Source organism: Tachyglossus aculeatus, chromosome X1 (assembly GCF_015852505.1).
Source record: "Tachyglossus aculeatus isolate mTacAcu1 chromosome X1, mTacAcu1.pri, whole genome shotgun sequence".
Lineage (NCBI taxonomy): Eukaryota > Metazoa > Chordata > Mammalia > Monotremata > Tachyglossidae > Tachyglossus > Tachyglossus aculeatus.
The window spans coordinates 613,675-626,749 of NC_052101.1; the positions used below are offsets into that span (position 1 = coordinate 613,675).

Here is a 13,075-nt window from a genome sequence, read left to right on the forward strand (position 1 = left end):
CTGCTAAATGACAGGGGAGGGAAATCTTCCACCACAAACAGTGGAAAAGCTCACCCTGAGCCTTGGGGCCTGAGAGTCTACCCGGAGGAATTGATGAGATATAGCGCAAGCACCTTGTGCAACACTGCTTGCATTCGCTCATCCCTGCCCACCCTTTTCCCATCGGGGCACAGGGCCAGTGCTGGGTACAGTGCTCTGCAGGGTGATCAGGTTGACCCACATGGGGCTCACAGTCTTAATCCCCATTTTACAGATGAGGTAGCTGAGGCACAGAGAAGTTAAGTGACGTGCCCAAAGTCACACAGCTGACAAGTGGTGGAGCTAGGATTAGAACCCTTGACCTCTGGCTCCCAAGCCCATACTCATTCCACAGAGCCACACTGCTTCTCTTAATATAATGTTATTTGTTAAGTGCTTACTATGAGCCAGGCTCTGTTCTAAGCACTGGGGTAGACACAAGATAACCAGGTTGTCCCACTTGGGGCTCGCAGACTCAATCCCCATTTTACAGATGAGGTAACTCAGGCACAGAGAAGTTAAGTGACTTGCCCAAGGTCACACAGCAGACAAGTGGCAGAGGTGGGAGTGAAGTGACTTGCCCAGCATCAGTGGCAGAGGCGGGATTAGAACCCACGATCTCTGACTCCCAAGCCTGGGCGCTTTCCACTGAACCACACTGCTAATGTTGAGACAGTGTTACTTAATTTGGGGTACTAGACTTCATCGTAGTTCCAAATTCCATGGGATCAGAATTTTCCTTTTGAACTGAGGCTCACGAAGTGGATGGAGTTGAATTGTGGTCCAAAAGGGAGAAGCAAAACCTGTCTGTGGGCCAGTGACCAGGGAAAAGTCCAAAGTCTTCACCAAGTCTATCACTGCAGTAATTGCAAAAGTCTTACAATTTTTAAAAAGTAAGTTTTGAGGGTCATAGGGATTTTAATCTACTAGTTTACAATCTCCTTATGGGCAGGGATCATGTGTATTAGACTTTTTCAAGCTCTTTGTGGAGTGCTCTGAACATGCAAAGTGCTTAATAAATACAATTGATTGTTGGATTTAAACACATTTTAAGAAAATAGTAAGGGAGATGGAAATGAGGTCAAATGGAGGTGCAACCCTAAAAATCCATACCTCAACAATACCTTACCTGAGCGGTGGTAAGTTTAATGCTACTGCCCCATTAAATGTAGAGGCCTACGTGACCGGTCCATGGGATCGATTCATTCATTCAATCATATTTATTGAGCGCTTACTGTGTGCAGAGCACTGTGTAATTCTCCCTTGGCCAAAGGCCCAAGGAAACTACGCCTCTTTCCCAGTCCTCTCCACAGCTCTGGCTCCTGGTTTAGGCTTAGAGACCAGCCCATAGGAGGGGCAGGGCTTTAGACCCCAAATGAGGCCATTTGGATCTTAGTGCCTTTCTCCCCTTCACCGGGGTACAGTTGAAGAGAAAATCATGGGAAGGGGAGAGCAGGGAAGTTGAGCTCAGAGGTGTTCAGAGACTTATAACAAGGGGGGAACACAAACATCATGACCTAGTGGATAGAGCATGGGCTGGGAGTCAGAAGGGTCTGAGTTTTAATCTTTACTTCACCACTTATCTGCTGGGTGACCTTGGTCAAGTCACTTCACTTCTCTGTGCCTCAGTTACCTCATCTGCAAAATGGGGATTAAGACTGGGAGCCCCGTGTGGGACCTGAACTGTGTCCGACATGACATTAAAATAAAGGTAGATGATTGTATCTAGCCCAGCTTATAGTACAGTGCCTGGCACCTTGTAAGTGCTTAAGAAATACCATTAAAAAAAACTGTTAAAGAACGAGCATCTGTCCTGAGTTCACAACACTATGTACTGGTCCTTTGGGGACCTCCAGAAGCCCTCAAGGAATTTACTGTCCATGGAGAAGACAAGTAGTTCTACATTATTAAATATATGCTAATTTAAAGGGCAGGGGAGTAGCTAAGTGCTTACTATGTGCCAAGTGCTGTACTAAATGCTGGGGTAGATATAAAATAATCAGATGGGACACAGTTCCTTTTCCACAAGAACTCATAGTCAATCTAAGGAAAGGAAGAATGGGTAATGAACCCCCATTTTGCAGAGGGGGAAACTGAGGTGTTGAGAAGTGGAGGAGCCAGGATAAGAACCCATATCCTCTGATCTCCTTGTCCATGCTCCTTCCTCTAGGCCACACTAGTAGATTCATATTCTTAGCTCAGCAAACCGACTTAAATATTATTCATTCCATTGTATTTATTGAGCGCTTACTGTGTGCAGAGCACTGTACTAAGTGCTTGGGAAATACAAGTTGGGATTATTACAAGTTGGGTATATTAGCTAGAGAATGTCCAATGTGCATTAAGTTACTACAGATTCAGTTACATGAAGATGGGAATTGCTCATTTGTGGGGAAAAAAATCATACAGTTGCAGGTGATTCATTGGGGCAATCACTGAAAGCCAATTTTGAGGATGGAAAAATTAGAAGTGTTCCAGAGGTGGGCTTTGGATTGTATATCAAGGGTTTTTACTTAAATCACCATCTTTAGGAAATTATTTTTTCATATTTCCTTGTGGCTTTTAGTGTTTTCCACCAAATGTGAAAAATAAAAATAGTGTTCCTGGATTCTCATTTTCATTCTAACATTAATTCATTTTGGGGGGGCATTTAGTTGAAGTCTAAGCTCACAAAACTTCTTGTGCTTTGTATTTTCCAGGCAGCTGTAGCACAGAAACTTCTAGTCTGTGCACTCTCTTTATCGTTTCATATGACCGTTACCAAAACCCTGCCCGTGGAATACAACATTGATGATCACTTCCGAGCAACAGCATCATTGCCCAGGAAGTTCATCTACCTATATGTCTCCCTTCTGGCAGCCAGACCTAAATATTACTTTGCCTGGACATTAGGTAAGTCGGCATCGAAACATGCATTTCCTCCTTCTACTCAGAGCTGCACCATACGTGCACACACGCTTCTAGACTGTGAGCCCATTGTTGGGTAGGGACCGTCTCTATATGTTGCCGTTTTGTACTTCCCAAGCGCTTAGTACAGTGCTCTGCACACAGTAAGTGCTCGATAAATACAGTTGAATGAATGAATGAATATGTTCTGTGAGGTGGATTTACAGGAGAAGTTCCTCTAGACCATAAATTCCTTTAGGGCAGGGATTATATCTACAAATTCTATTGTTTTGTACTATCTCAAGTGCTTAGCGTAGTGTTCTGCACACAGGAAGTACTCAGTTAATAGAACTGGTTGATGATTGATTGATTGAAGAGTTCCCTCATGAGCCAGCAATTCATTTTTAAAAGGGAAATAGCATAGGAGAGTCATTGTCAATATTCCAAATCCATAGGGTAGCATAGTGGCAGAACACCATTACAGATGGCTGTAATTGGCATCCAGGGTATGTGACTAAGTCTATAGAGTGTTGATAAATTTACACACACTGTAAGACTACCTCAAGCCCAAGGGAAGAAGCCTGGCCTAGTGGATAGAGTACGGGCCTGGGAATCAGAAGGTCATGGGGTTCTAATCCCGACTCTGCCACTTGTCTGCTGTGTGACCTTGGACAAGTCACGACATTTCTCTGTGCCTCAGTTACCTCATCTGTAAATTGGGGATTGAGACTGTGAGCCCCACGTGGGACAGGGACTGTGTCCAACCTGATTTGCTTATATCTACCCCAGCACTCAGTTAAGTGTCTGGCACATAATAAGCGCTTAACAAATACCATTATTATTATCACTATTGCATTTAGAACTTGATTAGGTATTTCAAAGAAACTGTTTAGGTCCCTGACATATAGCAAACTTCCCAGTTAATGTCAGTCCTGATGGCTGCTCTAATTCACAGTGTTTGAAATAGTGTCTGTTCCCCCTACTGCTGCTGTAATAGCGGTTCCATAATAATAATAGGAATAATAATAATAATGATGTCATTTGTTAAGCGCTTACTATGTGCGAAGCACTGTTCTAAGTGCTGGGGGGGATACAAGGTGATCAGGTTGTCCCACAGGGGGCTCACAGTCTTTAATCCCCATTTTTCCGGATGAGGTAACTGAGGCTCAGAGACGTTAAGTGACGTGCCCGAGGTCACACAGCAGACATGTGACAGAGCTGGGATTCGAACCCATGACCTCTGACTCCCAAGCCCGGGCTCTTTCCACTGAACCACGCTGCTTCTCTATAATACTATTTAGTAATAGTAATAATAATAATTATTATTATTATTGTGGTATTTGGTAAATTCTTACTGTGTGCTAAGCACTGGTATAGGTACAGGATAATCAAGTCCCACATGGGACACACAGAGTAAGTAGGAGAGAGAACAAGTATTGAATCCCCATTTTGCGGGTGAGGGACCTGAGGTACAGAGAATAATAATAGAAATAATAATGGTATTTGTTAAGTTCTTACTATGTGCGAAGCACTGTTCTAAGTGCTGGGGGGGATACAAGATGATCAGGTTGTCCCACGTGGGGCTCACAGTCTTAATCCCCTTTTACAGATGAGATAACTGAGGCTCAGAGAAGTAAAGTGACTTGCCCTAAGTCATACAGCAGGCCAGTGGTGGAGTCGGGATTAAAACCGAGGTAACTGAGGCACAGAGAAGTTAAGTAGCTTGCCCAAACTCACACAGCAGGTTTGTGGTAGAGCTGGGATTAAAACCCAGGTCCTCTGGTACCCAGGGCCATGCTCTATCCATTAGGCCATGCTTGTTGCTGTAATGGTCTTCTAGTACATAATGTTTTTCAGACCTATGAATGTTATTATGATCAAGTTCTAGTGTATTAAATGTATTTCTGGGCTTTTCTGCCAATTGTATAGGGTAATTCTGTCCCATGACAAACAAAACCAAGTTCTCCCTTGTGAGAGATAAGCAAGACATTTTAAGTGAAAACTTATCTTTCTCCTAAACCCTCTAATCCCCCCCACCAAAATTAAAAATTAAGTTACAACCCAGTGCTTAGAGTGGTGCTTGACACATAGTAGACAATGTAGTAGTGCTAAAAAAAATCAAGAAACTATGATTATTTCAACTACAGAACCATTCAGCCTATCAGTTGTATTTATTGAGCACTTAATGTTTGCAGAGCAGGGTACTAAGCACTTGGGAGAGGACAATATAAGAGACACATTCCCTCCCCACAACAAGCTTACAGTCTAGAGGGGGAGACAGACTTTAATATAAATAAATTGCAGATATATACCTAAGTGTTGTGAGGCTGTGAGCTGGGATGAATAAGGAGGGCAAGTCAGGGTGACACAGAAGGAAGTGGAAGAAGAGGAAAGGGGGGCTTAGTCAGGGAAGGCCTCATAGAAGAGATGTGCCTTCAATAAGGCTTTGAAAATGTGGAGAGTAATTGTCTGTCGGATATGAAGGGAAGGGCGTTCCAGGCTAGAGGCAGGATGCGGGCAAGAGGTTGGCGGTGAGCTGGATGAGATTGTGGTATAGGAAGTAGGTTGGCATTAGAGGAGGGAAGTGTGCGGGCTGGGTTGTAGTAGGAGAGCTGCGAGGAGAGGTAGGAGGGGGGCAAGGTTATTGAGTGCTTTAAAGCCAATGGTGAGGACTTTCTGTTTGATGCGGAGGTGTATGGGCAACCACTGAAGGCTCTTGAGGAGTGGAAAAACATGGACTGAACATTTTTGAAGAAAAAGGATTTATGCAGCAGGGTGAAGTGTGGACTGGAGTGGGGAAGAGACAGAAGACGGAGGTCAGCAAAGAGGCTGATATAGTAATCAAGGTGGGATAGGATAAGTGCTTGGATTAATGTAGTAGCAGTTGGGGTGGAGAGGAAAGGGTGGATTTTAACACCGTTGTGAAGGTTGAACTGCCAGGATTTAGCGACAGATTGAATATATGGGTTGAGTGAGAGAAGTCAAGGATAATGCCAAGGTTATGGGCTTGTGAGCTAGGCAGGATGGTCGTGTTGTCTACAGTGATGGGAAAGTCAGGGAAAGGGAAAGGTTTGGGTGAGAATATAAGGAGTTCTGTTTTTGATGTGTTAATACTTGTACATTGAGTAAGCAATCATAATTTCCCCCTTGAAATTGATAATGCAAAACTTCATATTCATGGAGCAGATTACCTCTATAACTCTAAACACTGTATCTCATTTAAGATTTTGTTTGCTGTCTCCCAGTCCTCCTTCTAAGTAGTTAGAAAAGGCCTCCTGGGGTTGAGTATGATGAGTAAATTGCTTGTGTGGTTGGAACATCTTGGCACCTGGGACATGAGATGTTTTTGTGAAAAGTGTCTGGGTAAACCCTGATCTTTCAAGTGAATGATTTTTGCCTCCACGCCCCATATTGCCTCCGAGTCTTCCCACCACACTGCTCAGTACTACCCCTGCCTCTCCACTCCTGGCTTTGCCTCCCTGCCCAGCGCTTCCCCTCGCCTGCACCCCTGCCCAGTGCAGCCCCCACCTCTCTGTCTCTGCCCAGGACTGTCCCTGCCTCTCCATGCCCAGGTGAGATGCAGGAGATGGGTAATCATGTTATTGTATTTCCAGAAACATACATCTACAATGTAAAACTGTTTTAGTGCAGTAAAGTAAATTTTAAGGAAAGTCCTGTTCTTATCAGTTGGATGAAACTCCTAAAGCAAACCTACTGATACCTGAGAAATGATAAAGTCTATTTCAAGACAGAAGATTTAGACACAGCTCATTGTATACTTGCACTGTATAAATCATGCAGAAAAGAACTCAAAAGGTGAACACCGTAAGAGGGTAGTGTGACTCACATTTGGCTGCCAGTTCTGTCTCAGCTTGTAAAATAAACTAGTTTACAATTTTGACCTCAGAATCAACTTCATCAGTTTCCTTGTTGTAGCAATTCATATACTAGCACCATCCAGAACCCTCAGATCCTGTTTGTTTTTGGTGATTCAATGCCAAGGTGGAATATTTAATAGCCTGTATGGGTCACAGAGTGCTAAGCGCTTAGTACAGTGCTCTGAACACAGTAAGTGGTCAATAAATACGATTGAATGAATATGTCTCGGAGGATGCTTCTGGATAAGCCTACACACTTGTTCCTGAAAGCATCTCAAGAAACTAAGCTTTATCTTTACTGCCATGTATCCAGATACAATAAGGAAATCCATTAAGGAGATAGAAAACAGAATTATGAATGTCAGCGTGGCTTTTTGACAGGGTAAAAGACTGTAAACTCCCTCTGCTAGTGGGCAGGGAACAGGTCTACCAACTCTGTTATATTGTACACTCCCAAGTGTGTAGTACAGTGCTGTTCACACAGGAAGTACTCAATAAATACCATTGACTGAATGAGAGACCAAACTCTGTCCCAACTCAAAAATGTGTATTGAGTTCTAGAGTGTCTGACCTCCTGTATGATCGTGATGTCTGGACATAGTCCAGAGGAAGCATCCCAAGTACTAACAGTTTCTCCAACATAACCTAGGAAAATCATACTCAGTGTCATCCAGTAGTTCAAGATGACCGAAACCAAGCTTTTTTTTCTGGTATTTGTCAAGTGCTTACTATGTGCCTGGCACTGTACTAAGTGCTGGGGTAAATTCAAGCTAATCAGGTTGGACACAGTCCATGTTCCATGTAGGGTTCAGAGTCTTAGTCCCCATTTTACAGATGAGATAATGAGGCATAGAAAAGTGAAGTGACTTGCCCAAAGTCACACAGAAGACCAGTGGTGAAGCCGGGATTAGAACTCAGATAATAATAATAATAATAATAATAATAATAATAATAATAATAATAATAACAATAACATTTATTAAGTGCTTACTATGTGCAAAGCACTGTTCTAAGCACCGGGGAAGTTACAGGGTGATCAGGTTGTCCCACGGGGGGCTCACAGTCTTAATCCCCATTTTGCAGATGAGAGAACTGAGGCACAGGGAAGTTAAGTGTCTTGCCCAAAGTCACACAGCTGACAAGTGGCGGAGCCGGGGTTTGAACCCATGACCTCAGACTCCAAAGCCCGGGCTCTTTCCACTGAGCCACGCTGCTTCTCTAGCCTCTGACTCCCAGTCCCTGCTCCATCGACAAGGCCACGCTGCTTCTCTTGGAACACACTCAATTCTCCAGCATTGGAACAAAGCTCAGAGCAACCACTTTACTGGTTAGGACTAGGAATGGTACTAGACAATAGCGGAATACTGGGAATTCAATACCTGTTCTTTCTCCTGCTTAGATGATGCACCCCACATGAGACAGGGTTTGTGTCAAACCTGATTATCTCACATCTACTAAATCTATCTAGGATTTAGTAGTGCTTGACACATAGTAAGGGCTTAACAAATACCACAGTTATTATTCATTTTTAATGGTATTTGTTAAGCACTTACTGTGTGCCAAGCACTGTGCTAAGTGCTGGGGTAGATACAAGCTAATCAGGTTGGACACAGTCCATGTCCCTCGTGGGACTCAAAGTTATAATCCCCAGTTTTACACAGATTAATAATAATTGTGGTATTTGTTAAGTGCTTACTACGTGCTAGGCATTGTATTAAACACTGGGGTGAATACAACCTAATAGGGTTGGACACAATCCCTGTCCCACTTGGGTCTCACATTCTTAGTTCCTGTTTTACAGATGAAGGTCGCCTGTTAGTGTGTATAGAGTGGGTGGTGTATGTTAGTAGAACAGAATGGGGTCAGTGGGCACTCGGGCAGACAGGATAGAGACATGAGCCTGCTGCTTCCACGCCCTAAGGAGCGGGGCTCTGGCTCAAGGTAGGGGCAGCAGCAACAATTTGGAATCTCACCTGCTTCTGCCATTGCCGGTCTGCTCTGTTCTGGCCTCCAGAGGAATGAGAACCCTGGGGAGCCTGCAGGAAACAGGGGCTCAGCAGAGCAGGCAGGTAAGATCAGAAAATGCTGTGATTGCTGCTGCCGCCATAGTCCTCAAGCATAGTTTTCCCCACCTTCTCTTCCCCTTCCACCCCAGCTCCCCCGCCCCCCGCCACAGTAGCCAACGGTAGCTTCGGTAACATCAGGGCCATACTGGGAGGGCAGCAGCAATTACCGATCCTGTGGCTGCTTCTCTCAGCACCGAGTACATCACCTGGGTAGGTATGTAACCGCCCATCATGACTGCTCCCATCTCTTCCTTTCTAACTCTCAACAAATCTCAGGCCAAAGCCCAGAGAAGCAGCAGGGCGTAGTGTCAAAATCACAAGCCGGGAGTCAGGGGGCCCTGGGCTCTGTTGTCGGCTCTGCCTTATGTCTGTCGTGTGACTTCTCCAGACCTCAGTATTGTCATCTGTAAAATTTGGATTCAGTTAACTGTTCTTCCCTGTTAAACTGTGAGCCCCACATGGGACAAGGTTTGTGTTCAACCTGATTGTCTCATATCTACCACACCTTGGCCCGTAGTAAATGCCTAGGACATACTATTATGATTATTATTCAGCTAGCTTTAAAATAATGAATGTGACTACTAGTTCTCCATCTACATTCACTCCCTTGGAGAACTCATTCACTCCCACAGTCTCAACAATCTTCTCTATTTGGATGATACCCAAATAATAAATAATAATCATAATAATAATGGTATTTGATAAGCGCTTACTGTGTGCCAAGCACTGATCTAAATGTTGGGATAGATACAAAGTTATCAGGTTGTCCCACGTGGGGCTCACCGTCTTAATCATCATTTTATGGATGAGGTAATTGAGGCACAGAGAAGTGAAGTGACTTGCCCAGTTACACAGCTGACAAGTGGAAGAGCTGGTATTAGAACCCATGACCTCTGACTCCCAAGCCCATGCTCTTTCCACTAAGCCATGCTATTTCAAATCCATATCTCCTCCCCTGTTCTCTCTCTTTCTCTCTAGGCTCGCATCTCCTCCTGCCTTCAGGACATCTCTACTTGGTTGTCCTCCTGCCATCTCAAACTCAACATGTCCAAGACAGAGTTCCGTATCTTCCCTTCCAAACCCTGTCCTCTCCTGAGCTTTCCTGTCATGTAGATGGCACAACCATCCTTCCTGTCTCACAAGCCCGTAACCTTGGTTTCATCCTTGACTCTGCTCTCTCATTCACCTGACATATCCATTCTGTCACCAAATCCCACCAGTCTCACCTTCACTCATTGCCAAGATCCACCCTTTCCTCTCCATCCAAACTGCTACTACTTTAGTGCGGTCACTCATCCTATCCCGACTGGATTACTGCATTAGCCTCCTTTCTGACCTCCCAACCTCCTGCCTCTCCCCACTTCATCTCCATACTTCAGTCTGCTGCCCGGATTATCTTTCTACAGAAATGTTCAGGGCATGTCACCCCTCTCCTGAAAAATCTCCAGCAGTTGCCTATCAACCTCCGTATCAAAAAAAACTCCTCACTATTGGCTTTAAAGCTCTCCATCACCTTGCCCCTTCTTACCTCACCTCCCTTCTCTCGTCCTACAGCCCAGCCCACAAACTCTGCTCCTCTGGTGCTAACCTTCTCACTGTGCCTCGATCTCGCCTGTCTCGCCGCCGACCAGTAGCCCACATCCTACCTCTGGCCTGGAATGCCCTCCCTCCTCAAATCCACCAAACAATCACTCTCCCCCTGCCCACCTTCAAAGCCCTGCTGAAGGCGCACCTCCTCCAAAGGCCTTCCCAGACTAAGCCCCCTTTTCCTCAGCTCCCCCTCCCTTCTCTGTCACCTCGACTCACTCCCTCCGCTCTCCCTCCTCCCCACCCCACTACACTTATGTGTATATGAATATATAATTCTATTTATTTATATTGATGCTTGTGTACTTGTTTTGATGTCTGTCTCCCCCCTGTAGACTGTAAGCCTGTTGTGGGCAGGGATTGTCTCTCTTTAGTGCTGTATTGTACTTTCCAAGCATTTAGTACAGTGCTCTGCACACAGTAAGTGCTCAGTAAATATGACTGAGTGAATGAATAATAATAATTACGGTATTTGTTAAGCACTTACTGTGTGTGAAGCACTATTCTAAACGCTGGGATAAATACAAGGTAATCAGGTTGTCCCACGTGGGGCTCACAGTCTCAATCCCCATTTTACAGATGAGGTAACTGAGGCACAGAGAAGTTAAGAAGCAGCGTGTCTCAGTGGAAAGAGCATGGGCTTTGGAGTCAGAGGTCATGGGTTCAAATCCCAGATCCGCCAATTGTCAGCTGTGTGACTTTGGGCAAGTTACTTCACTTCTCTGGGTCTCAGTTCCCTCATCTGTAAAATGGGGATGAAGACTGTGAGCCCCATGTGGGACAACCTGATCACCTTGTAACCTCCCCAGTGCTTAGTACAGTGCTTTGCACATAGTAAGTGCTTAATAAATGACATCAATATTGTTATTATTAAGTGACTTACCCAAGGTCACTCGGCAGAGAAGTTGTGGAGCAAGTTTAGAACCCACGATCTATGACTCCCAAACCCATTCTCTTTCATTCATTCATTCAATCGTATTTATTGAGTGCTTACTGTGTGCAGAGCACTGTACTAAGCACTTGGGAAGTACAAGTTGGCAACATATAGAGAAGGTCCCTACCCAACAGTGGGCTCACAGTCTAGAAGAGCATATATTATATTCATAGATTTTCTGTTTTAGATAGTGTATAGTTCATTCCCAATTTTATTTCATATCATATCATCATTCATCAAATTTCAAGAAGTGGAAGTAGGAAAAATGGATCATTGTAGGCAGAACTTTCCCTTAAACTAAGCAAGCCAGGAACCCTGGAGAAACCAACATCAAATAATATTCAGATTGGACCTGATGAGGAATGAGGACTGAAAGTACAGAGGGAAATTGACATTGCTCTGATGTGTTATTCGGATAGATTTGCTTTTAAAGTATTGAGATCATTGTTTCTGATCATGCACCTTTAACGTAGGGCAGTGTGGTAAACTGAAATTCAGGTCCTTTTCTAGCTTCTCAGTTGTTGCCTCTATTTTGTTTTAACACAGCTGATGCCATAAATAATGCTGCAGGCTTTGGTTTTAAAGGATATGACAAAAATGGAGCAGCACGCTGGGACTTAATTTCCAATTTGAGAATCCAACAGATAGAGGTGGGTGAATGACTCCTTAAATGTTGTTTCTTTTTCCTTAAAATTCTGTGCCGTCATCTCTGCCAGGCACTGAATTCTAGAATATGACCTACCTGGGCAGCATCAGAAGAACCAATCAGTCAATCCATCAGTCATCTGTACTGAGCACTGTATAGAGCACTGTACTATGCTCTTGGGAAAGTACAGTATAACAGAGTTGGTAAGCATGTTCCCTCCCCTCAAAGAGCTTACGGTCTACAGCTTACTCCTCATGCTGCTTATCCCCTTAAACTGACTTGGACATCTTCACCTAAGAAGTGAGGGTTGTTCCAGGCAAGCACTTGTTTTAAGATGGCTCCTACTGGTATTTTTGTGACAGTAGAGAATGTGGCTGTACTAAAAGGAGTAAAATTAGAAAATGTGAAGTGAAAGCAAAATGTGGAGTGCTTTATTAGTATCGTCATATTGCAGTATTCTGAAAAATATAACCTATCCTCTGAATGATTCTGTTTTATTGGTTAAAATAATTGTGTTCATTTCCCAGCTTTCGACAAGTTTTAAGATGTTTCTTGATAACTGGAATATTCAAACAGCTCTTTGGCTAAAGAGGTATGTGTTTTAAAGAAAAAAGTCAATTTCCTTGAAGTGGAGCTACTTGAGGAAAAGTTCTATCTTTTCTGGAGAAACCCTAACCTGTAACCTATTGCAGAAGTCCTAAATTTGCATTCTTGGCTAAGTTTCTGATGACACCAATGTGCTGAATCCTAGTGTGACCTAGTTGTTAAATAGGAAAACACTAACTTCTTGGAGGGAAGACCTTCTTAAAACAGAGGGGAATATTTCTTGATACTCATTTGAAAAGAAAACTTTTCTTGGACCTAAAATACTAATCTAAGAACAACCACCCCCATGAAATGTCTGAGAGTTTTCTGCCCAGTCTGCTTTTGTTCCCTCATGGTCAGGGAGCCATCAGCAATAGTAATGAGTGTAGGCTCCATCCCACTGTAACTAATTGCTCACTGCGGCCCTGCTCTTCTCTCTCCAAACAGACATTAATGTCCTTCACTTGGAAAGAGC

At 43.9% G+C, this 13,075-nt stretch overlaps 1 protein-coding gene across 2 annotated transcripts in view; it reads left to right on the forward strand.

Annotated features, from left to right (window-relative positions):
* MBOAT2 (membrane bound O-acyltransferase domain containing 2) overlaps window positions 1-13,075 on the forward strand; it is a 152,610-nt gene that overhangs the window by 126,386 nt on the left and 13,149 nt on the right. For both annotated transcript variants that reach the window (XM_038740559.1, XM_038740558.1), the window contains 3 exons: window positions 2,718-2,910; window positions 11,916-12,019; window positions 12,543-12,607. In XM_038740559.1, coding sequence (XP_038596487.1) covers window positions 2,718-2,910; window positions 11,916-12,019; window positions 12,543-12,607 — 362 coding nt within the window. The remainder of the gene's footprint in view (window positions 1-2,717; window positions 2,911-11,915; window positions 12,020-12,542; window positions 12,608-13,075) is intronic.